Source organism: Chaetodon trifascialis, chromosome 13, assembly GCF_039877785.1.
Source record: "Chaetodon trifascialis isolate fChaTrf1 chromosome 13, fChaTrf1.hap1, whole genome shotgun sequence".
Taxonomy (NCBI): Eukaryota; Metazoa; Chordata; class Actinopteri; order Chaetodontiformes; family Chaetodontidae; genus Chaetodon; species Chaetodon trifascialis.
This window is the reverse complement of record NC_092068.1, coordinates 9569668-9595638: the sequence shown is the minus strand read 5'-3', so window position 1 is coordinate 9595638 and position 25971 is coordinate 9569668. Positions and strand designations below refer to the sequence as shown.

General features: G+C 42.0%; 1 protein-coding gene across 1 annotated transcript; it reads left to right on the top strand.

The window, feature by feature from the left end:
- Positions 1 to 335: 335 nt before the first annotated feature.
- On the top strand, positions 336 to 25971 carry klhdc3 (kelch domain containing 3). The gene is made up of 11 exons (XM_070978112.1): positions 336 to 425; positions 2216 to 2461; positions 3691 to 3867; positions 4031 to 4146; positions 4231 to 4302; positions 5502 to 5715; positions 6281 to 6367; positions 9688 to 9796; positions 20427 to 20500; positions 21425 to 21503; positions 23130 to 25971. Exons 2-11 carry the CDS (start codon positions 2308 to 2310, stop codon positions 23194 to 23196), a joined length of 1149 nt encoding a protein of 382 aa, XP_070834213.1. The 5' UTR covers positions 336 to 425; positions 2216 to 2307; the 3' UTR covers positions 23197 to 25971.

The following is a 25971-nucleotide window of genomic DNA, read 5'->3' as shown; positions in this document are numbered from 1 at the left end:
CCATATTTATATCTCACTGACGAACAGGTCCTGCCCCAAGGTTCACTTTGCATTCACTGTTTTTTTGCTGGAGGCAGCAGGTATGACTTCACATACAATGCACAGAAAAGTGGGAGGTGGGTATCAATAACCAACAAAGACCATTTCCCCAGCGCCCCCTTTCGAAAACACGAAAATTAATTGGAAAATAATCTCTCGCTGGAAAATTAGTCAAAACATGAATATCTCAGCTAACATACTGCGGGTAAAGTGTAGTTTTGGTAACAATTCGTTGTTAACATGAGTCCAGGATGAAAACAGCCGACAGGGGGTGCTGGCGGACACTTCTCCTCCCTACACGTCACGGGGAATCGGTAGGGTCCCCCGGTAGATACCGCTGCCTGTCCAAACAAACACCAGTTAACCACAACCGACTCGACCTGAAGGTAGCTACATTTTATTCCTCTCTTGGTATCACCGTATGTTCGCTCACCAGTTCGTAACTTTGTCAGGGTTGGAGGGAAACAGCTCTGTGTTGACTCTTGCCGGTCTGTTTTATTCAGTTCACGTTAGCTAGCTAACAGCTAGGTTAAGTGAGGTAGCTAGCTTCTACAGATTAGCTTTAGCCTTGGTTTCAACAGCTTCTCTTCCTGGTTATCAAACAGGTGGATACAGGGACGCTGTTACCGTTGCATGATTTTACTTTGAGTTGTGGTAGTGAGACAAGCGAGCCTAGTAGTTCGTCGCTGTTCCTCACGTGTCCTATTCCTGTCTGACAGCTATCATCTGCTAGCTAGTTAATGAGGCGTTGACTGCACTGTAGTAATGGTATGAAGAGCTCAATGTCACAGGGTCTAAATTATCTTTATCAATCAACGATATGTGCTTCCACAATATACATTTCCAACAGACCTGTGCGGTAAGTTAGTCTTCAGCGATTTTCTATATGTTTAACGAGTCACTTTAAGTTGTCAGTGCCGTGGCTAGTTATCTGATATCAAGAATATCCTGATCATGAGGGTGTAGAAACTGCGCTTTCACCCGGCTCGGCTCTCACAAATATGTCCCTGTTCACAAAATTTACGTGACAAAGACTCTGGATTAGAACTAAGTAAAGAGCTGTTTAGTGTAAACCGCTGGAAACCAACCGGTTTCCAGTAGTTGTAACTATATTTGCATTTTGTGGAGTCACTTTTCACCAGGTGTGAGTTTGCATGGCAGCTCTTAGAGCATGTCCCCAAACAATGACTACAATGGTAATGAGTCTAAGAAAGTTAAGACTCACGTTTGCCTGTTGCCTTAATCTGGCCTGTGTTACTCCTTGGAGATGTGTGGTCTTGAAATAGAAAGGTCCATGCAAAATGGTCTTCTGGGGGGTTATTTTTAAGAGCAAACAAAGGTTGGAGGTCAATGAGAAAGTGAGTCATTGAGACAGAATAAGAAGGGGCACACAGGGTTTACGGGGCAGATTCACTGATTCACAGACTTTTTTCTGCAAGACATACTGGAAGTGAGTGAACATTTACCTTGAATTTGGACTTTTGCAATTTGGAATTTTGTTTTTTAGAACTGGAAACTGTTTAGAAGTATTGTTGTTTGTATTGCTTGTTTGATATTTAATGTCTTTTTTTTTTTTTACTGATGCCCTCTATTTTTGCTCTCCACTTGCTGCTGTAATATCTGAAATTTCTCCACTGTGGGACTAATAAAGGTATATCTTATCTTATCTCTTGAATTACGAGCTGCCATTTACAGACTAGTTTTCATCAGACATTTTTGTTTTTCATGACTGTCCCATCATGCAAAGCCCAACTGTCACTGTATAACACCTCAGTCACTTCATAGGAGTCCATTATTGTTAAATGATTACTGAAGCGGTTTGTAATAATATGTAATATTGATGTAGAATTTTTGTTGATTTACTATTGCCTTTAAGGGGTGCATATTTATTTATATGATTCTATATTTACTATACTGTTATTGTGCAGTGGCAGGTTACAGGGATGAGACTGAACAGAAAGAAAGAGCAGTAGGTGTGGGTCTAATCACTTCTTAAAATACCCTCCCAGCTCAGATAATACAGGGGCTTGTGAGCCTGTCAGCAACAGCAAAGCTGAGCAACTCTTAGCCCAAGAGGTCAAACCGTTCCCCTTTGTGTTCTCCTCAATTGCCACTCCTGGTTTGCCTCACTGTGCTCATAAGCAGAGTGCTTCTCCTCTTGTTTTTGTGATCGCAGGTTTCAATGGTGTTGGCTTGATGGCACCCAGGCGGGCAGCAAAGTGATGGTCTAAGGACTCGCAGACAGTCACAGAGGTGCTTGCGCGTGGAATGTTGCGCTGGTCGGTGCACCTAGAAGGAGGGCCGCGGAGAGTCAACCATGCTGCTGTGGCAGTGGGGCACAAGGTGTACTCCTTTGGAGGCTACTGCTCTGGGGAGGACTACGAGACACTCCGTCAGATTGATGTGCATGTTTTCAACACAGGTGGGTGGTGAATATACATCTATATCGAGGGATCCCATTGGTTGAAGATTTTGTGGAAAGTGTTAGATTTTAGGCATGTCGATTTGATCTTATGATCAGAGAAACATCAGCAAATTGATGCCATGATATATAATTTTCTAAAATGGTTTAAGCTTATTCTTATCTATTGTGGGTTTCTGTTTGTACTCAAATTATTTCTGTTGTAGTAGTTGAAACGGCACTGCCCATATGTTTTATGTGTAACGAAGCAGGGAAATATTTGTTTTTCAAATGTCGGGTAAGGATAAGAGAGTGCCTCGGAGTTTGTTGAACCTTCACCATTTTAATGGTGCATCATTACAGCTGGTAATTTAAAACCCAAGCTTTCCACTGCGGTTTGTGAAATGTTTTTTTCCGTTGTTATCTCACAAACACAGGTGTTTTCATTAAATGTGCTGCTCTAGCAGCTCCCTTTTCTCCCTCATAACCCATTTTATATATGTTTTTGCTCTGTGTGGTCTGCCACCTGCTTTATGGTTTAACAACTTCTGAAAGTAGCTTGAACCTACCTGCTGTTGCTTTACCATGAAAGATCTGTGGAAGCAAACCTTGAGAAAGAGGCATTTGGCTGATTGAAATGGAAACGGGACCACCTTAGCCATTGTTTCAGTATTTCATCTTGTCACCTGTTTTGTGCTCCTTCTCTTTGATGTCTATTTTACAGCAGAGCCTGCTGCCTTTTTGAAGTCTTTTGACACGTCTCCCCTTTTGTTGTGAACCTCTCAAAGTGACCTTCCAAATAAGCGCTTTGGATTTCATCCAGATGTTTCACATCTTGTCATTGTGTAGCAGGAATGTCAGGCAGATGTAAGATCTTGGTGAAATGTTACTGCTGACCTTTATTTGGAGTTTGAAATTGGAATCTCTTTCATATGTATCTCATAAGTGTTTCACTGATTGTTGTTGCCGCTTTTTTTTTCATAACTTTTTTTAAACTTGATTTTCTGACTATTAGGGTGCCATTGTCTGTAGTACATCATGTAGTTTGATTTACTTTGGCATTGAGGCTTATCATAAGTACATATTGTCAGTAAATTTTCTTATAATTTCTTCTAACAATAACGAATTCCTGTGTTGGTAATGCCGTTAGTTATAAAACATATACAAACATAACAGAAGATGTAACAAACAAGTTACTTTTCAATGACGTACTGAATAAATTTACTGCTCTCGGCTGTTTTGTGCTTTAGTGTCTTTACGCTGGATGAAGTTGCCTCCAGTGAGGACGAGAGGAAATGAACGTGCCCGTGAAGTGCCATATATGCGTTATGGCCACACAGCTGTGCTGCTGGATGATGTTATCTACCTCTGGGGTGGGCGCAACGACACAGAGGGGGCCTGCAATGTGCTTTATGCCTTTGATATCAGTAAGTAGACAGTTTTTCCTTTGAGATGCACCTGTTGATGTCGATGTCGTGATAGCAAAATGGAGATGGTTTTCCACTGCATATGACTCGAGTGTTAAAGTGTTGTACAAGGAGAGGAGAGTCTCCCACAAGACAGTTAATATAAACTGTTACTGTTTCACAGACACCCACAGATGGTTCACACCCAAGATTTCAGGGACCGTCCCAGGGGCAAGGGATGGCCACTCGGCCTGCGTCCTGGTGAAGGCGATGTATATATTTGGAGGATATGAGCAGCTGGTGAGTCTTCATCACTCTTCACTGTGGGACTTCATCTCTAAACATTAAAATGTGATTTAATTAATCTCCTCTGCTGCTTTTTAGGCGGACTGCTTCTCTAATGACATCCACAAGCTGGACACCACCACCATGGTTTGGTCATTAATTAATGCCAGAGTGAGTTAAAACTACCAGTTGTTAATTGTTCAAAAATTACACATTTTCATTCTTCTTTTCTTTCAGTTCATCCTGTAGAGAGAATGTTTTGTGTTCAGTGTTCAAGTCCAAATAAAAGTGGACACAAAGCAGTCAACAAAACACAAAGATAGAATGGACTGGCAACATGCTCAGCTGCATTCAAAGCGCTCTTGGAAATCCACAAACCGTTGGTCATTACTGGGGTTGGCAGTGTTGCTGCACAAGTGCTCAGTGGTCAGATTGGCTGCATACAAAGGCACTGCAATGTAATGCAGCTCCCTGGTAGGTGGCCAAGTACAAAAAGCCTCACAGAGGATTATATACGCTCCCCTTTTGGGAAATGCCATTTGTGTTTGTATGCAGCCGACCTGCTCATGTGATAACCTCTTGTAAAGTATATTTTAGACATAGACACCAGTCCTGAGGGTCATGTAGGGACTGGTGGAGTAAGTTGCTTCACCACCAGTTCCTAGTTTTAGTTCCAAACTGATAACATTTTATCATCAAGGAGATTATAGTGTAGTGCTTACAGATTTAGTTTTGCATGTGACCAAATGTTCTCAGACTTGCATTCCTGTGCCTTTACTGCAGACCTGTTTTCTGTAAGGTTGACCTTATTTTAAATTGGGTTTGGTGTTGCACCTGTTTTGTTTTTCAGAAAGTCTCATATTCACACTTGTTTTTCCTTGATTCAGCACTAGAAAACAATGGTAGCACATTCTGGAAAGGAGGACATGTGTTTCCATGTCTATAGGCCAGCGAAATGCAACGAGGGCTGGGGCCTGTCTTTGGCAGAGTTTCATTCAGTGGAAACAAATCACATTGTAACTATTGTTTTTTATTTATGGGTCTCAGCGAACCTCAGACAATATTAGCTGCATTATTATTCAAAGACTGGTTTCCATGTAATGTCCATATTACAGTGTAATGGTTTGGATTCAGTCTGTCCTTGTTGCTTGGTAGCTTGGTCCACTAGATGGCAATGTTTACCTGAAGTTGCTGGTTCAGAACCCTCGTCTTTGCCAGTGTAAAGATGAAGTTGCACAGCCAGAGTTATGATGAGCACAGTAAGTTTTGGGAATGCAGGAGAGTTTTCGACTAAAGTTAGTAAATAACTAACTAAAGGTTGATTTCTGTCCTGAGTAGACAGCTTGAGTCTGCTGGTCTTGTCTTCACAGGGCACCCCAGCACGCTGGAGGGACTTCCACTCAGCCACCATCATTGGGACAAAGATGTTTGTGTTTGGAGGGCGAGCAGACCGCTTTGGTCCTTTCCACTCCACCAACGAGATCTACTGCAACAAGATCAGAGTGTTCGACACAGAGACCAACTGCTGGCTGAGCACCCCTTCAACACAGCCATCGCCAGAGGGACGCAGGAGTCATTCAGCCTGTAAGACACAGACACACACATAGGATCAATATGATGAGCATCTTTACTTTTAAATGCTTATGTTGTGTTTTAGTAGACCAGATCTCCTAGTATTCTCAAATATTAAATATTTAAACCATAATTAATTTAAAAATGAGAATTATGAGCTTAATATGAGAAGTCTGACACAGTAAGACTATACAGAGAAAAGGAAGTAAGTGACTATATTGTTCGTAGAGGGACAGCAGATGTTCACATTTTTCAATGAACTCTGGTGGTTGGGAAATTTCTTTGTTTGGCTAATTGTTATATGGTTATAACACATGCTTCTCATAGCTTGAGTAGTCTTAAATAATGTGTTTTTAAGAGGAAGAACTTGATTTTGTGGAATCATTTTCCACTTTTCATGCTGTGATGATTCATTAGTCGACAAACTGCAGTTGTTTTCCAGTGTGACTTTTCTCCGTTTCATTTTCAAGGATGGTTTATTTTTTATTGTTTGTGTAGCCGGAGTATAAACAATGTTTTACTTTCTGCATTTATAATCGCGTCTCTTTGCCCACACTGTCTGATTTTCTGCGCTTAGTTTCCTACAATGGGGAGCTCTATATATTTGGAGGATACAATGCCCACCTGGACCGACACTTCAACGACCTCTGGAAATTCAATCCAGGTGATTCATTACTTACATATCTCAGATTGGGAAAGCCTGTTATGTTGGTGTAAAGCAACTGCTGCTAATTATGTCTTTGTTGGGAGAATTTCTTTGCTTAGTGCATAGTAATTGTGTTTTCAATCTACCTGCATTGTTTACCTCTGTAGAGAGAATGCGGCACTGGCAGTGCTGGCTCGCGTTGACCCACTTTCCTCCCCATTCTTCTGTATGCAGCCATGTAGACGATCCTCTCCTCCCTTATTGCATCATTGTCAGTCTTGTGATAGTGGCTGCTCCCTGTTCACTATGCTGAGTGTGAAATGCCAGAAACGCACAGATGAAAAACAGACAATAATTCAGTCTCTGGAGGCTTTGTCTGCTCTTACAAATGGTGCCAGATTGATTCTCAAGTCAGTTTGTGTTTATTCATGTTTTCCAGAAGAGACTTTTGTGCTCTTGTTCCAAACAAAGCATTGTTGTCATAGGAGAAGCAACACACCAAGAGAATATATATTGTCAATACAGCGTCGTGTACGGTGTTGAAATAGCTTCATAACCTTCGTAGAATGACTACCTATGATTATGGAAGAAATGAAAGTTTTGAATGCAGCACCTGACAATAGTCCAGTGCATTAAATATTAAACGTAATCATAGTCTGTTTTCTCCAGCTTGTGCTTGTTCTTATGGTAGTGAGTTGGTTGCATCAGTATGAAAAATTGATGATAAATGTCAGAAAATATCACGGTATACAGTAGTACACTATTATTATTATTATTATGAGTAGTATTAATATTATTATCAGTAATAATGACCCTTAAAGGAATGACAGTAGAAGGGTATCTTTGGTTGAACAAACACTTTATTATAATTTCCTGAAACGCCATGTCCTGAATTTGTTTTTTTTTTATATACTAATACATTAGAATTCAATATTGTAGAAAAGAAAAGGTAAGGAAAGGCTTTCTGGTAGTGCTGGGCTGTATACCGGTTCACACTAAATACCGGTGTAAATTTTTGTCATGATGTGACTTTTTAATGTACTGCCACACTGGTGTATTTGATTACACATTGTTGGGAACGCTGCGTTGCGCGACACTGTTTCAGAGGGGACCCTTTTCAATGTTGCGCCTCTAAACACGCATGGTGCGAGGCGTGGTAATGGTAAACTGCAGTGCTCTGGTGTTACGTTACGGTGAAGATGGATGGGAGAGACATTAAAAGTTCTGAACCTGAAGCTGCAGAATTAGAAGAACATGATGACACAGAAAGAGGAGCCATGTCTGTTGTTTAGAGGTTTTTTGGTTTAAAAAAAAAAAAAAAAAAAAAAATAATAATAAGCAAGTGTTGTCGGGCTGAAGTTGTTGCCGGAGACGGCAGCACAAGCAATTTGCTCCACCATCTTAGCCGCAAGCTGTCCGTCTGCCTCCTCACTGTGTGACAAAAACTCGGTGAGCTAGTAGCCAAAGAGTAGCAGAAAAAAACTTTGCCAAATCATACAGTATGTCTTACCTTTGCTGTTTTGTGGTCAAAAATTATATTCCAGCTCAAAAAAATGCTGCTAATGTCTCCTCTTATGACTCTGTGTTAGTTTGAGACCAATCACGAAGGTCCTGGTTGTTTTCATAAAGAGGAGGGGGTTTCTAGAGTGGGGGGAGCGCTCTTCATGCGATAACCTATCTCTGGGGTTACTTCCCTCTGGATTGTCATTTGTGTTCCTATGGTGTGCTGTTCCTCGATTCTCTTGACTCTGACTGGTTGATAGAGGTGTCGAACATCAAAATTGACCAGTGGGTTGCTGAGATATTGACCGGTCTAACTGCGCTGTTAGTTTGAGCGCTCCGTCTCATCCGTCGAGGTGTTGACTGTTTTAACTGCATGACGTCACTTCATGAGAGATAAGAACAATAGCATGCAGAAAGAAGGCTGAAAAAGTGTTTTCAACAGAGGAGGTTCTCCGTGTGCTTGGACAAGATAACGGTACTCTGCCCAGATGCACCCAAGTGAGCGCCTGGACACACCTGTGTTAAAACATCTGTAAAACTGCTCAGGTTCATTTTTTAAGCATGCACTTTTGCAGTAACTCATCAGATATTACTTTACTAATACCTAGATGAATTTGGCTACTATCACATGATTCAAAGGTGGTTTTCACTCTAAATAATGTTTTTAAATTTTCTTCCAGATGAAGTTACTGTGACACAGTAACACATATCTTGATTCTGACACTTCTGTAATAATCTCGCAGGTCTTCACTTTCTTTTGAGACCGATTATTCATACAGCCCTTGTAGTTTCAGAGCATTGTAGCGTTCTGATTCCTCACTTCATAACAATCATGAGTGGCTCTTCTTTGTAAACAGCATCATTTTCTGTGGCCATGCAAACCTGTATTAATACTAGTGTGGAATTATTCTACAATATTCACTCATCATGACAGGAAAATAGAATCAGAGTCAGAATATCCCAAGTCAATCAACTGCAGCAATTCCTCTCTCAACCAGTAGAAAATGTTGTGAATACCCGATTATGCATGAAAAAGAATACTGTCATATACAGTGAAACTGTTATAATTTTGAAAAATACAGTGATATACATTTTTGGTCATACCGCCCAGCTCTACTTTCTGGTTTATCGCTCATCACCAGGTGTACTGTAGAAGTACTAGTTACAGCTGTGCTCAGCTGGAGAGGCTCATACTGAGTGAACCCACCATCTGCTGTGAATCATTGAAACTTGTGCTTTGCAGTCCACTAGGTGGCAGCACCTGATCTACAGTCCTAATTATCCAACAAAAGTCTGAATGGCCTGTTGCTATGGCGATGCCGTGACGCTGCTGGCTCCAAGAGTGTCAGACTACACAGTTCATCCATATATGGAACAGCTGAGAGTGCGTCAGCGTCATCACTCATGTTTCACCTCAGCTGAGCACAAGAGAGTGTTTGTGTCTATTTCTGAAATGTAAAAATTTGTGTTGAAATGAAGGTTAAACTTTTGTCTACTCCCTTTCATCACTTGTTTTAATTTCTTTTTCCCTGGGCCTTGTGTTTGCGGTTAAATATAGCATGAAGCTGAATGAACTGCAGGCATAATGTTTGTGTAGGTGCTGTGATGTAGTCCACTCAGATACAAATGTGCTGTGCTAAAGATCCCTCTGGTGAGCCATTTAAGGCAAGAATGTAATTATCTATGCAGAGTGTATAATGTAAGATTGACTGAGAGTCCTCCATGGTGATACAACTCAGCCGGTTGTATATGCACCCATTGTTTTCTCCTTTTTCCATCAATGTGTCTAAATGTTGCTGTCTGAGCTTAATTGTTGCCTTGTGTGTACACTGCAGAAGCCTTTTCGTGGAATAAGGTAGAGCCGAAGGGGAAAGGCCCGTGTCCGCGGAGACGTCAGTGCTGTTGTATGGTTGGAGATCGAATCATCCTCTTTGGGGGCACCAGGTGAGGCACAGCATATTAGTACTTGAACTGTAATGTTTCTCTGCACTGTGAATATACACATTTTATGCATACTTTATGTATCTGAATAATTTATTTGTTCATTTTTATTAATGATGCTCCCAATTATCCTTTCTGTTAGGTTTCCCCTTTGAGTACTCTGGTGGTAAATTTCTTCTTTTGAGATTAGTTCTTCAGTTTCCCATGAATTCATTAATTAGCTCTTTGTAAATATTACTGAGCCTTTGTTTTCATATAAGAAAATCGGTGCCACACAGCTAAATGATGAATGTGGCTGACACCATCCATTATGTATTTTCTGCTTTCAGCTTCTTAGTTTTTGTGGAGAGAATATTCAGATATTTTTGAAAGTCAAAAGTTTGGGTTGACTGAAAGATGACTCATGGTGTTTGTTATGTAAAACATGGTGAAAACAAGTGTTTAGACAGAGAGTGTGTTTGTTATGCTCTCCAGACACCACCAGTTTCCATCAATTTCAGTAGGATATGAAAAATACTTGCTAAAACTTGAAACTTGCTTTTGTCAGCTAACCTATCACACTTGACAGCAGGCTTTTTTTTTGTCAGAGGCATTATTACTTGGTATTACAGTTGAACACAGTATTGTATAATATGGTAGTGCACTGAAAACCTTTGCTTGTTGTTGTTCCCAAAGAATGTGACAGGTGGGAGTTGGTTTTTAGATCTCTTCAGGAGTGTGACAATAACATCCTGAATTAAATCACTGACACAATTGAATCGACACCAGGAACAAAAGTGAACTAAATATTGAAATATTAATTAACGTTATTGTTAAATATACTTAAATGTGTGACCCTTGGATGAATTGTTGGTTTGCAATAGATGGGAAATTTTACCAACTCTTTTCTTTACAAACATTTAAATTCTTAAACTCTTTTCATTGTTTGTTGTCATAAACTTGCTGAAGCAGAGGATCTCGACACAAACTGTGTTTTTGAACAGTTTGTTTGCGAAAATCTGTCCTCTTCTCAATATGCCAAATGGAGGGTCTGGCTCCTGTAGACAGCAGTCTGTGATGAGTCCCTTGTTGGCCGTTAGACAGTAGTGATTGCCGGGGCTTCGTAGCTGGAGAGGTGCCACTGGGCTGGTGACGGGTTTGTGATAGACTTGTAGCCAGCGAAGTAATGAGGTAGTTAACAGCGTTAGCATGGTCCAGAGTAGTCTGGGACCTGGCCTGCCCTTATCAGCAAGGCTGTGCTATCAGACAAACCCCACTGGGAAAACCTGATAGTGTGGATCAGGAGGCTGTGGATAAGAGTCCTCTCAGCCCCACTACGTCTACAGGCCCTCAAGTCCTGAGGTCCTCTGGCTGCTGCTGGATTTGTTTCCTGCTGCTCCAGTGGCCACCACATCATGGAGCAACACTCCCTAATACGCAAGTGTTGTCTTGATTCATCCATTGTGCTGCAGCACATTTAATTAATTATTCATCACTTAATTTTCCCAGCATGGGATGAGTAAAGTTTTATCTTATTAAAACAATTTCCATGTATTAACATATATGCACTGATATGTAGGCAAGAATGTAATGAAACAAAACATTTTAAGGGATCTCCTAAAGTGCAACATGTAGTTCATAAACACCAACCTGCACTCCAACACATATGTAGACAGTAGCAGTCAGAAGACAGGAAAGTCAGTTATTGGTATGAGAACTGAGGAAGAAGAATATAGTTGTTGAGATGATGTGCTTTAGGCAATGTATATTTTTGGAGATAGTTGTGCATTGTTTGGTTTCTCGCCAGGATTAGTCCAGGATGGGTTTTAAGGAGTCATGATTTCCTGTTGTGAGTAGGAAGGGTTGGGGCTAGAAAGGGAGTGTCAGTGGGGGCACTGGAATGATGGAGGGCGCTGGCTGAGCAGAGGAAGAAATCAAACACCACATAATATCTCCAGCATCCTGTTTAAAAGGTTCAGGGCAGGTTTTTTTCTTTTCTTTTTTGTAGGAAACTGGTAACAATTCAACTTTTCTTTCATGAGTGCACACCAAGTGTCTTTGTAAGGGGGGGTCTCTGCTGTTCTAAGTCTGCCAAGATGTCACTTCCCGTTACTGTACAAATTAGAGCATGATCCTTGCTGGCGTTAAGTAAGTTGGCCTCACAGGTTCTCTTGACCAGCGTTGAACATTGGTTGTTTACATGAGCACGCTTAAGCCTCTTACACACAGGAACTCCCATAAGCACGTGCACACACATACTAAGACACACAAACGAGCTCCAAGCGGCTTTTTTTCCACACAGTTGTTTGTTTTCTCTTCTTCACTAAGAGAATTTCCTTATTAAGGTTCACTCGGTGTTTTAATTTCTGTCATGATTTGCACTGATTAAGGTTAGACTGAGCGAGTTCTTCTCATTCTGCACCTCTAAATTTTGTGTTTATATTTAATTTAGCTCATTGCTGTTTCTCCTGTGTTTATTTTTGCACGACCTCACAACATGAGGGCAGTTAACAGGGGCAAAAAAGTTATTGGAGCCTGTCTTGATGCAGTTGACGAATGCTTGCGCAGACAGTCATGAATTATTTGCCAGACACCTTGCTTGTGTTTTTTTTCCAGGGCTCCTCGTTTTTGTTGGCTTGCCAAGGAAATTGTGTTCAAATTTATGGTCTTCATCTTGTTTTCCTCGGTTAGTTGTGCTTTCATATTGATCCAAAACAGAACCCTTCTCTTGATGCTTTTTCCCAGTTTCTAATTATTTTCCCTGCAGGAATTTGTTTGGGAATAATTTATTACTTTAGTGAAGGACAATAAAACTATTAAGTTCACGAGCCCTTTGCTTTCAAAGGGGTTACACTTTGGACTGGATATAACACTGAGGTGTTTTGACACAAAACACAGTTAGAAAACAACCATCAACAGCGTGACATAGACTCCATTGAATAAAAAGAGACCAGTGCAGAATATGATTGGATTTAGATTGAGTGAGTCTTGATATTTGCACTATTTTGATGTTGCCATTAAAAAGGGTTTAGAGCATGATATTGTTTGTTTTGTGAGTGGTTTTTTTTAGGTATATCCTTGCACTTCTTTTAGGGTAAATAAGCAGAGCGTGCTTGCGCGTGTGTGTGAATGACAGTCTATTGAGTGCCACTTACGTCAGTGTAAACAGGCGTGCTGAGCTGTGGAGAGGCGCGAAATTCTGCCCCATCCCTGATTTATGACCTTAGGGAGCATTCTTTCTCACGGAGTGCAATTTGATATACCCTCAGCGTCTCTGCTACAGTCATTTACTGAGACCTGCTCACTGCCCCACGAAGGACGACCCGTGCATGACTAACTCCACCTGCACTGACCTTCACCTACGCACACAAGCAACAAGCAGCGTAGCCTTTGCTACACCCTGCGCGTTTGTAACTTCACTCTCACCTTCTGAGGAATTGAACACTGCTGAAGTTGAGCTGCGCATGAAGTCAGTGCCACAAAGATTATGGATCTCCTGCTGAGATTATGTTGTCATTGTTGGCATTCATTGCACTCTGTGTATAATTGCTTACGACAAGCCCAGGTTGGGCTATATCGGGTAGCATTTTAAGCTTGGGAACAGGGCTTCCCATGAGGGGCAGGATGTGAACAAGGACATGACAGATTGGCATGCTGGGAGCAGACGGCTTGGAATCTGCGAAAGGGAATCTAGCACCGGCCCTTGCAACATGACGATGTTTATTTATTCCATCATTGCATTCAGGCAATGTATTTTTACCATGACAAGTATTTATACCTCCCTGATGACCATATGACTGATTCGAATCATCTCTTTGTGTTCAGTTTTTACTCTACGATGGAAGGCTTCCTTTTTAATTTGCTAAATGCAAAGATTGTAAACATCCCAGCCCCATGTAGAATTGAAATTTTGTGCTTTTTTAGCCCCTCAGCAGCTTTATGTGGACTGCTGATGTGGAGTGTTCTTCAAAAGGGGTTTTAATTGCCTTTCACTGTGAGAAGCAGGGACCAGTGGCTGCCAGTTTAGGTCTAACTGCCAAAGTGGCCTTAAGGGATGGATGAGTCTCTTTGATGTGATTGCTGTGCTGAGGCAGGCTCAGGTAAGGTCTGTGAGCCTTGTGTTATCATCTACATCCATATAAGCTCAGACAAAGAATGATAAGGGTAGTGGAAGCACAACCCAGATTCCAAAAAAGTTCGGACGCTGTGGTGTGTGTGTGTGTTGATGACAGCAACTCGTTTCACTGGGGGATGGGGGGGGCACTGGTGATTGGGCAGCACCTGAGGAGCTTATTATGCGTCTGCAGATGGTCGAGATGATGATGCTTTAGTTTACTTTTCATGCCCTGAGAGCACCAAGTGGCTGAAGGAGTTTTCGCACTCAGCGGCATATTGAGAAGTCACAGCAGGCTTTTGTTCTTGCAGAGTAGAAACATGCACATTGTTTCCTCTTTTCAGTTGCACTTGCCACAGCTTTAATTTCACTTCAGACATTTTCCCATTTGAAAGCAGTGAGCTAAGAAGCTGCTGGAGCTTGAGGTTCAGCCCTGAGAGGTTCTTGGTATTGTCCACCATGAGGGTCAAATCACACAGACAGTCGTTTTTCCTCATCTCCTTGAATTATTCCAGACAAACTGACATTTGGGAATAAATTTGCTTTTTCCCAGCTAACAGCTCCACAGCAGCAACAAGGCTTTCCCTCACAAATGCTCCTTCTGAATGAGGTTTGAGCTTCTTAGCTTATTATCCTGCTGCAGTGATCGTTATAGCTGCAATATTTTCTAAAATGAGAGGCAAGCCAGTCGAGTCGGTACCATGCAGTGGAAATACGGCGTTAATGTACCACTTGTTAGCTAAGTTGAGAAATAAAAGCTGAAAGTATTGTGTCATGCTAACATGAACTTGATGTTAAATGCTGTACAGTGGAGCTTGTGGCACCAAATATTATTTTGTCCTGATTTTGTAAATTGATCTGATTTTTAATAGCCTTTTTTAACATCTGTAACACAGGAAAAGCAGAAACTTGCAAACCCAGTTTTGACGTTGCTGGCGCTGTGGCTCCACAGTTGATGATGTTGACTGGCCTAGTTTTGGGTGCTTTTTATTAATGGTGCTTAATGTCCTTGTTTCATTTGATTTGAGTCACAGCTGCAGTCAACATCTAAATGACTGCTTTCCCTAATGTGTTTCCCAGTGCATTGCGTTTTGGGCACCTTTTCAAAAGAACAAACTATGTTAAATTTTTTAAAGCCTTAAAAGATCCCAGTGCCCGTAATTCCTTGTTCCAAGTTTCAGTGAAAGTAAAGAAGTCGCTGTAGGTCACTGCTGAGATTTCCTAGGCCAGAAGGATACTCATTCCTTCATTCTCTCTTTTCCGGTGCACTGTGCCATTTGTGTGTGTGTTTGTATGTGTCTGGTTGTGTTGTCATGACTTAATGACTCACAGCATCTCTTGTTGAGCTGACGTCAGAGTGGTGCACATGCTTGCTTCACTCTGCCAGCCTTAACGCATGTGTTCCATTTGGCAATGTGCACAGTTGCTTGGTACACTTAGTCGAGATGGAAAGCATGCTGACGCCAGTCCTCACATTAGATGGAGAAACATTATTGCTCCAATTATTGTGTCTTTTTTATGTTTCTGTCTGTCTGACTGATGAATACCCTGGTCGTATAGGAGGAAAATGCTAAATATAACAGGAGATAGACTGAAGTGATCCTGCCACCATTGAATTTTCAGGTAGGGGGGGTATGTGGCTGCCATATACTCTGAGCAAGAGGGAGACTACACAGCAGTTAATCTCACTGGTAGTCTAAACATCGCAGCCCAACCCTTCTTGTTTAATCCACCAGAATCTCACCATGATATTTAATCTGTGTGGAATTTCAGTGGTCAGAGCCGCAGAACTTCTGCAGGGTCCTGTGATTTTGTTTAATAGATCAGAGAGGTCAAAAGCCTGGTGCGTCAATATCACCTACAGGGACATTTTGCACCTTATCAATGGCTGAAAGGGCTGCTGTTACGATAATCCAGCTGGTTAGAGTGTGGCTTGTTATCACGGCCAACGTTAGACTAAACATAACATGCTACTGAGGCAGAACTAGTTTTAAAACACTTAGTTTTCTTGTCAGGTATTTTACTTTCTGTTTTGATTCATGTTAACTCTTGAATTTAAGTATCAATGTGGCTGCACTTCCTGCACCATATAATAAAGTCTGCCACAGTAGAACTTGGCTTCATGGAAACACGTCCATCAACATGCCATCGATTTTGATGCCACACACGTTATTGTTTGGCCTTCAGTGTCAGAGGGTAAGCTGCAGAAGTTTCCTTTATTAATTGTCTGTGTGCATGTGTGTGTACGCTTAGTATGCCTGAGATAAAACCTGTCAAACAGTGGAGGTGACCCCGACAGGATATAGGGCATCCTGCACGTGGCGGGACAGGACCTTGGGGCAGCACAGCAACACTGTGATTTACTCTTCAAAGACAAGCTCCTGATAGTATTTCATCTGCATGTTAACCCTCTTTATCCCACTAACAGACTGTATACATTAAGGTGTCATCGTGTTGAGTGTTACACAGCAGCTCAAATAAACAGCCTGTACAGACAACGCTTTGTGATGCCGTTGTCCACATAAATTCACATGTCTAAATAGTAGTAGTTTCACTTGTGATTTACTACTAGCAAAACACCTCTTGGTGGTTTTAGGTCCCATTTGTAGGACAATGCCATGCAATGTAGACTAAGTGGGGAAAAAAAGACAAGCTTAGCACACCAGCCTACAGAACATGATGCAATTTGTTCTCAGTCAACCAGTCGTATTTAAACGAACCTGCTTGGCAGTGAAATAGACTCTTTTGAAACAAGGCTTTTGTTCATGAAAGCCAGCTAACATGAGGGGAAATGCTTGTAGCAATATTTAAAGAGCAGAATATGAAGTGATAATCACTTTAAAAAGCAGCTACTTTACAAATAAGATATTCTGGTAAAGGCATGTGCCAAACCATACATGCACTGAAGCTTTGGTCTGTGGCCCTTTGTCACTGTTTTCTACTGTGAGTGTCTCCTGTTTGGTTGCTGACCTTGATGCCTTGATGCTCTTCAGACTGGAGCTATAGAGGAAGCAACTTGTTTTCTTAAAATGAATCCGCACATTTGACAAGCCTTTTAGATATCCCCCTGTATGTTAAGCAGCTGTGTTCAAGGTTCATTGCATGTCCTATTCCTCATTTTTATAGGCAAGCTAGGCTGATAACAACCTGTCCTGATAAAAGGGACGATATTTTGTATTTGGTAGAGATTTGTAAGGCCAGTTTTTCTTTCCAGTAACACCACCAAGTCCAACTACGTCGTCCACAGGGGTTGCAATTCTAGATGCATGCTTCACTAGTGGCTGGCATCTCCTCTGTCTAATCTGAAGCCAGGCGTCTCTCTCTGGGAGCCAGCTGCAGTCTGTGTATCGCCCTCTGCATGGGGCTTAGGTCTGGACAACTACAGGTCTTAATCCACTGTCCAGCCACTGCCCAGGAGGGGGCACAGATAGTTTGGTAAGACGAGGTGAGACAGTTGAGATTAAGGCAAATTAAAGGGATAGGAATCTATGCATCTGTGATAACCATGTCTGTTGGATTTGTTTAAGAAAGTTTAGCTGCCATGCTGGAGGCTTTGTCATTCAAGAAAGAAGATTTTTGCTTTAAAGTGGCAGTAAAAATAGAGGGCAAAAGAATTATTGTTATTACCAAATAACTGTGGCTACTTGCAGTAAACTACTCAATATTCTTTAACATCGTGTTTTCATGTACAGCTAAAACTCAGAGAGGAAGACAAGACCACGAGCACAGTCTTACTAGTCACAGTCATTCTTCAAATGCTTATTTGAATTGTAGTTTTTAAAACCATGTTGCTTTCTGTGTCTAATAAGCTTCTATCCATCTCATCATACAGTACTTGATGTGTTGCTTATTAATGTCTGTTTTTCTGTTTGTTGTGCTGTTACCACATGCACCCAGCATTGTCATGTTTTCACTCAAAAGTGGTGTGTAAATCGTTTGATGCATGTCTGGCCGTCCTGATAAGGTTCTTGGCAGGAAGTTATAGTGCGCGATGAGTTCCTGTGAGCTGGATGGTTCTGAAGGACCAAAGTTCAATAGGAAGTGGAGAAAGGAAAAGGATGCAGATCATATCACTCCAAGAATGAGGATAGGGCCAATGAAGCTTCTGAAAACATGCCTACGACTGGTTGGGTTCCAGCTGTATTGTTAACACCAGTGTTTAGAAAGCAGATGTGTTACTGATGGAGTTTGCTCCAGTACCCTTTCTTGTGTCTTGATTTGCATCGTTCCTGTCTGAAAGTCATTTGCAAATTCCTGGAAGCTTGAGACAAGTTAGAGTGTTCCCAGGCTCTGTGTTGTTCCCTCATTAGTTTTAGGACTGTAGTTCAGCTCTTTCTTCTACCGTTTTGAGACCTCAGTTTGGAAGATAATGAGGTGGATCAGGCAGTGCATTGCTAGAGAGGACTGGCAATTGGGTGATTAGACACCCTCGGTGAGTGTTGTTTGAAATAGCAACCAGTGTTTTTCTAGTGGGGGAGCGGCATCACTCAGGCCTCCTTCAGACTGGGAACTGCTGCTGCTGCTGCTGCTGCAGGGGGAGGAGCACTTTCACACATAGTGATACTTTGCTGATCGAGTAACAAAGTGAGCCATCAAACACCAGGATGCCACATAAAGTCGCGCACTGTGACTTTCCCGCTTCCCACCACTGCCAGTGTACCTTACCGCTGCTCTTACTACCTCTTTTCCCTTCCCCTGCCTCTACGATCCCCTTCAGCCTCTTTCTTTTTGCGATGACCAATAAAGCATTACCATTCCTTAATGTTCTGCTAAATTTCACACCCAGACTGATATTGTCCATGAATATGCGAGAAAGCTTTGTTCCAGGGGACGCAATCTTAATCTCTGTTGTTGATCCTGTTAAATTATCTTCTTATCTGCACCCTTTCACGCGTCATCATCCAAGGCCTGTACCTTCCCTCCATGTGAGTTTGCACAGTAGTTGACAGCTACTGCAATGTGCTTTAGACAGGGATGCTACTTTTTCATTACTTCTCTCATGGAGACAGACTGTTGATGTTAGCATCATTATCTAGTGCAACCGATAAACATTTAAAATTTTCCTTTTCGTTGTTGTTGTGTTCGTTGTTATAGTATTTTAGAATTTAAATGCTTGTTATAAAGTCCCTGTTAGTGCTCAGTCAGAATTGAAAACCACCATTTTAATCACCACACTGATGTCACAACCAGCAATGAACGGCAGGCCTTGAAGTAGATAGTCTAATGGTGGTTGAGGGTATTCTGATAAAGGCCCGCGATCACCTCCTGGGGGGGCAGGGTGCGTAATGACTTCTCCAGCTGCCCCCCTGGGACGACTGTGCTCGTGCTCTCCACCTCTCCTGGCCGCTTTAAGTCACTACTGTGTTTGTTTAGGGAAGATTAGCAACGTAAAACCCTAACAACATCCTGAACATGCAGCAAAGAGAGACACGATGGAAAGGACAGCAGGAAAGAGAAATAGAGACTGATGGGTGGAGAGACACTAGAGGAGAGAGTATATGAGCCAAAGACTGAAAAACCGAAAGACTGAAGGAAAAGGGAAATTTAATCAGTGTAATTCCAAGCAATGCAAAACAACATATTTCTGCAAGACTGCTTCAGCAGTACTGTGGTGGGGTCTAATGGTGTCTTTGGTTGGACACGTGCCAGTCACTGGCCAGTCCATGTGTAACAGAATGCATTTTGCAGAGCTTTGCTTAAGGACCAAACCTTGCTACCAAGTCCCTCAGCTCTCCTCCATGATAGATATTTATAGACTCTAAACTGCTTGGTAAATGCACCTGTTTGGCTGAAGCTGTCCTCTGGGTGGTGTAAAACTGGAAAGAGCATTTTTATCCACTAATCTGGACAGGTCTCTTGGTGCACGGTTGTTATTGATGTACAGCAATGATGTGCATCAAGTACATTTACAGGAATATACTTCCTGCCTTGTGGGAATAAATCTTCCTTTAAATGTTAGTTCCACTTCCACAGACTGTAGCTCTTACTTTCGGGTGGGTTTTTATACAGTATCCCTCCAAGGAGACATGCTTTACAGTTTTACTTATTGATTAATTGATGTGAAGATGGTGACTGAAGAGAGATGTGATACAGCTTTATAAGCCTCAGTGCACCAGGTGTGTCACAGGTGTGTGTGCTGAGCTGTGGCAGGAAACAGATGTGCAGTGATATCAATGGTTGCACAGGCCTGGAGGACTATCAGCATGGGCCAGCTTGCAGTCTCTCTGCAGCACTATACTTCCTGTGGGCTTAAATCATGCTAGCCTGTGATAAGGAGAGCAGAGCGCTGTGTTACCAGCCCTGCTCTTTTTAAAAATAATCTGTGACTCCCTGATTATGGACCTTAATGATTAAATAAGGTTGATGAAAGAGTGGATGAGAAGGCAAATAATTGGGAGCAAAGTACAGCAAATGCAACCTTCGCATCAGACCGAAGGTTATTGTTGTCCTCTGACAGGTTTGAAGCTTTTACCGCCTGTAAATTGTCAGTTTCAGCATATTTTTGTTGACAGCTCTAATCTATTGCTGTTTTCTTTGCAGCCCCTGTCCAGAGCAAGGGATGGGTGACGAATTTAACCTCATGGATCATTCAGACCTGTATATCTTAGACTTCAGTAAGTATCTTTTACATTATCATTATTGTGTGTACATTATTGTGTCTTTTGTCATCATAAGAAAGTGCGTAATGTTGCCGATGCGGGTATTCAGTCAGATGCATAAATCTCCATATGCCAGCCCGTGGTGCCACTGTAAATAAGAGTATTGAGTATTTTATATCCGGTAGTCTCCTCAATCCATTTTATAGAACCAGTTCCCACAGTGAGCAAGCAGCATCCATTCAAGTTGAATAATGACTCCATAAATTTTTTAGGCATATTTTTTCGGTCTTAAATTAAATTAGTTCAGGTCTTATGAAGGTTTTAAAAAGCAGAACTCGGCTTTAAAATTGTTTAAGAACCCTGTTACACCCCTGCTTCATTTCTCACCTGGCCTAGCATGGCTGGCCTTGGCCTGCTTTGTAGTATCACATGGGGCACTTCCGTCTCACCGACTACCAAATATAGCCATTTCCTGCCTGCACTGGGGTAGCCTGTAATGCGGTCAGGTCACAGTTTGGGTTTGTGTAGGTGGGCTTACACAGGGACACAGGGACCGTATGGGACTGGCAGTACCCAGTGGCATCCCCTGTGGCACACGCCTCCACGTGCCAGTCGCGTGTGCCTTCACACTGTTTATCAGCGAACATATGGTGGAACAACCATGACGGTGATAGTAATTGAGCGGAAGTTTGTAATTGGTATTAGTGAGGATGTTCTTAAAAAGCCGATTTAACACGAGCATCATAATGTTGTGCATGTCCTCATAGGTGAACAGAACAGTGATTTTCACACCGTGGAGAGGAAATCTAACCCCTTTCATCCACAGATTCTTCGAACCAATCTGCCTGGCTCAGTTTTGAATTCCCACAGCTGAAATAGATCTTCTTGGCCGATTATGATTAACGTCTATGACTCATTGACTTTTTCTCTTCTTTTCAGGCCCAAATTTGAAGACATTATGCAAAATAGCTGTTATTCAGTACAGTCTGGAGCAGTCAGGACTCCCACATGATATCAGGTCAGACAAGGATCCTCTTCTCAAACATTAGTGCTAATTGATCATAGAATTGACATATTGTTGTTCATGTTCTTTGTGTTATGCTCGTCATTGTTGCCACCACTCTCTCTCCCTCAATAATAAGGCTGTTTTTCAAAGAGGCAAATTATGACTCATTTTCCTTCATTTAGCTAGTGGCAAGTTTTACTCAGGCTTTTGTCTGACTTTACTTTGACTTGTTGTGATGTTGTAATCAGAGGGTAGGGGAAGCTATAATAACTGTATTAAAGGTAGAGGTTAAAACATGTAAAGGCAAACAAAAAAAAGCAGTTAGTGCCAACCTGCTTTAATTAGCTGCATATTAAAGTGAGCGTAACTGGTATTTTTTCATTGGTTAAGATATTTTTCTCAGTAATGTAAAACATAATATCTAGCTTCTTATAGAATAGCATTCACACAATCAATCCATCCATTTCAGGCATGTAATCATTTCTCCGATAACCGTAATGAGCAGACTTTGTCCAGCTCATGTAGCGCATTAGACAAGTGCATCTGAAATGGAGGAGTTGCACTTAAGTGACTTTTTTTTTTTTTTTTTTTTTGCATGGACCACATGTAACTTGATACTAATTACTCCTCTTAGCCTCGCATTTCTCTCACACTGTCACTGCCACCTTGCACACTCCCCACTCCGGTGTTTGCAGTTGTGTCTTTAACCCTTTGAGGGTTTTTCGGTGGGGTCACAAGACGCTGGTTAACTCCCTTAGCCCCTCACTGGCATCTCCAGCTCCAATGCCAATCTCTCCTCTTAAACACACACGCGCGCAACGAAAAAACGAACAAAGCAATTGAGAGGGGAGTGAGTGTGAAACCAGAGCCAGTGATAACAATCTGGAGCTCAACCTCTGACCTGTCAGCGGGTCAGACCCTGTTCCTGGTTCTCGTGTTACAGCGGGGCCTTCCCTCATCCTTGTCCATATCGTAAGCCCTTCACTTGGACAAGAGGGGGGCAGAGGGCGAGAGCAAATGTCACACAATTGCTCGATTGAGTGTCATTGCAGTAAATGTTCGCATCTTGGGTATTTTGAATGTTTCTGTATCAGAAAAAGTGGGTAAAAGGGTTAGGATTGTGAACGCTTCTGAATAATCTGAATAAGTGATGTATCGCCTCTATTTATGGAAGATTATTGAACCATGGAGTAACCATGATAACTCCTGCCCTGTCTATTTAAGTAGTTCTTATTACGACAGAATACAGACATTTCCTTTGTTTCTATCTGTTGACCATTATTTATATAATATGTTTATTAATTTCATTTATGAGGATTAATAATTGTTACAATCATTGGTAATGATGTATCATCTCTGGGACACCAGAGATGCACACAACACACGAGGCTCTCCAACGTGCTGCATGACTTACTGCCAGTCTCTGCCTCTTGATTTCTCCTCGTGTGTCCCGATGATGATGCAAGATGACAGTTGCTAAAACTAAATTTAACCTCATGCTTACAGCTCTTGGTTTGTCTTTAAAAGGCCAGTGTGAGCACAAACCAGACCAGAGCTAAAAGGCAACAATGCACCGTTTGTGAATGTGAAAGGTACCCTAAGATCCCGGCCTCTGACTCTTCCTGTTGTTCACTCCAGGTGGGAACTGGCCGCCATGACCACCAACAGCAACATCAGCAGGCCCATCTTCTCCTCCCATGGCTGACACGGCTGAATGTGAAGCAGAACCAGACCTCCATGCGCTGTTTCAGGACACAAGGCTTTTACCTTTCTAATCACCTGAGCCCCGGCGGACTGTTTTTGTAGAGTCTGGATCTGTATCAGATTTATTTTCCACATTCTTCAAGTGAAAACTTACTGACCAAAAGATCCTGCGTGTGACTTCCCGGGACACTGCGATCATTCTGTCTCGAAACGCTGGTTATGTGAGACAGAAACTGTTGACACCTATCCGTCTTCTTCTCTTTTCTAGCCTCTCTAGAAATCCAATCAGCCTATGATAATCATAGACTTCTAATCTTAAGCACAGGAGGAGACAAGAACTTGAGTCAAAGGTCTTGAGCGCGAACCTCTTTGTTGAGGACGTCATCGTGAAGTGACACTCAACACATCTCCCCTAAGAGACAAATGTGAACCCTCTGTTCCACATTCAAAGAGACTGACATGGTCATGAGTTTGTCTATCTTGCAGCGCTAGCTTGGTCATAAAACCTTGTAAAACCATTATGGCAAACTAAGTTGTGTACACAGTATACAGAGTGGAAGCTAACTTATCACTTTGGTGTTACATGCAAGGAGATGGTTTAATGGGTACAAGATTTTTAGGGGTGTTATGCTCGTGGAAGGTTCTGGTCGACTGGCTCTCAATGCTCACCTTTTTCCCTCACGTCATCATAACTTGGCACTCCATCGCTCTGAAGTGTCTCAGAGGTGATTTGCAAGGCGACTGATCCAAGCTGCCTGTCTGCCTTGTAAAATAATTCATCTACCTCCCTCAATAGCGTGTCTCATTGAGTTTTTAATAAGACTTCCCATATATTAGACAACTACTTTCCCCCCCAGAAAAAAAGCCTTTTCACAGGGAAGTTTGTATTTGTGGTCGTCTGTTGTATTCTTCCATGAAACGTCGTAGTGTCACTGGAAGAGTGTGACTCACCTGCCACCCCTGCAGTCTGTTTTTCAGTGCCAAATGTAGAGGGGAATCATGATGCAAATATATACCGTGTATGTGTGTAAACACATGGTCCCGTCTACACGTAATCCAAGCCCACCTGCTTCAGTTCTCCTGTTGTTGTTGTGGGGGAGATCAGCACTAATATGCATAATGTACTTGTTCCTCTTATAGACAATCCTACATGGTTCAGAGGCTCTTCCTCATGACAGTGCGGTGAGAAACCAGGAGAGTATGGATGCGTGTTTGCGTACGAGCAAAGCTACACCTGAGCAGATATTCTGAATGCATAAGGGCTGTTATTAGACTACACACTCACCACACAGCTTGAGGACTACTGGGAATAGCTCAAATTGTTTATTCAAGTTTATTCACGTTGTGCGTTTTAATTCTTGCTAATGACAAATTTTAGAACAAAACTTTGAAAACACACTAGTGGTGGTGGTCTGTTTTTAACCTTTTATCTCCATCTACTTCAGTTAAAGGATAAGGGCGGTGGTATTCTTTATTTTTGATGTTGTCAGCAAATCCCACAAAAAGATTACAACCTACAGAGTGTCAGTCCATCTCTCAGCACGTCCCTGCTCTGTCTGCAAGTCTCTGTCACTGTGTAACAGTTGCCACTCTGACAGGAGCAAATAGCGCGTTAGCTGTGGACGACTAAGTTGTGGATTTGGTGCATGTGTGAGCCCAGATGGCAGCAGGACAGTATATTTGGACTGAAAATGAACTAAAGTGGCCATGCAGTTTACTGATCATTTAATTATTACTTTCTCTTTTTATGGGATGTATTTACATAGTTAAAATAGAGAATATCACCAGACTCATCCTCTGAATCTTATGAATAGGAATAATAAGTAATACGGTATGACATTGAAATTAATTACTTGGTGAGGATGAATATACAGGCGGAGGAGTTTTATTTCTACTGCCTCTTTATTTTGATGTGAATAGGAACCAGACACTTGTGAGCTGCATCGATGCTTTTCAGTCCTGGTCTGTGGGACAAAGTGCGCTGTTGTTTTCTGTCCTGCCAGATAGTGAAACTTCATCTGTATCAGTCCCTGATTAGCTGGTTAGAACGACACCCTGCAGGGCTCCGGGTGCCCGACGTCAGGGCTGGATAATGCTTACCTACATCCTCAATGTTTACAAATCTGTGTATTTCACGTGAAGCAGTGTAAAACAATCTTAAATGCAGGACGACGTCATCAGGTATCTGCACTGAAGCCAAATGTGGCATGTCAGGCCTTACAGCGGGGAGACATGCTGATGCTGCTTTTTGCCTAAGCAGAGCTCCAGAGTTTGAGACGTCTGCCTGCCCAAACCTAGTGTGGGTTTTATTTACAGACCGGTGGTGCCAATGTGACGCAGTCTTATTCCCTCTGCTCTGCACACACACCCACATATCACACACTTGATTTTCCTCACTACCCCAGTTACTTGGACTGTGTAACAGCTCATCCAGTGAAACCCCAGGGAGGCTAATTGTATGTTCACACACACACACACACACACACACACACACACACACACACACACACACACACAAACCTACTGGTGATCAAATCGAACTGTTTATGTGACACCAAATGGCCGTCAGCTAAAATGATATTTGTTTATTTCTTATTTATAATGTGCGGTGTGGAAGTCATTTTTATTTCAGGATTTGGTCCTTTTGTCGTTGCGTGTGAAGATTATGGGTGATGGTATTTTCAGTCAAGGACTTTTCAGGATATGAAGTAAATATTGAGTAAATGACAATGTAGACACTATGGTGATATACTAAATAAAATGCCTGCACAACAAA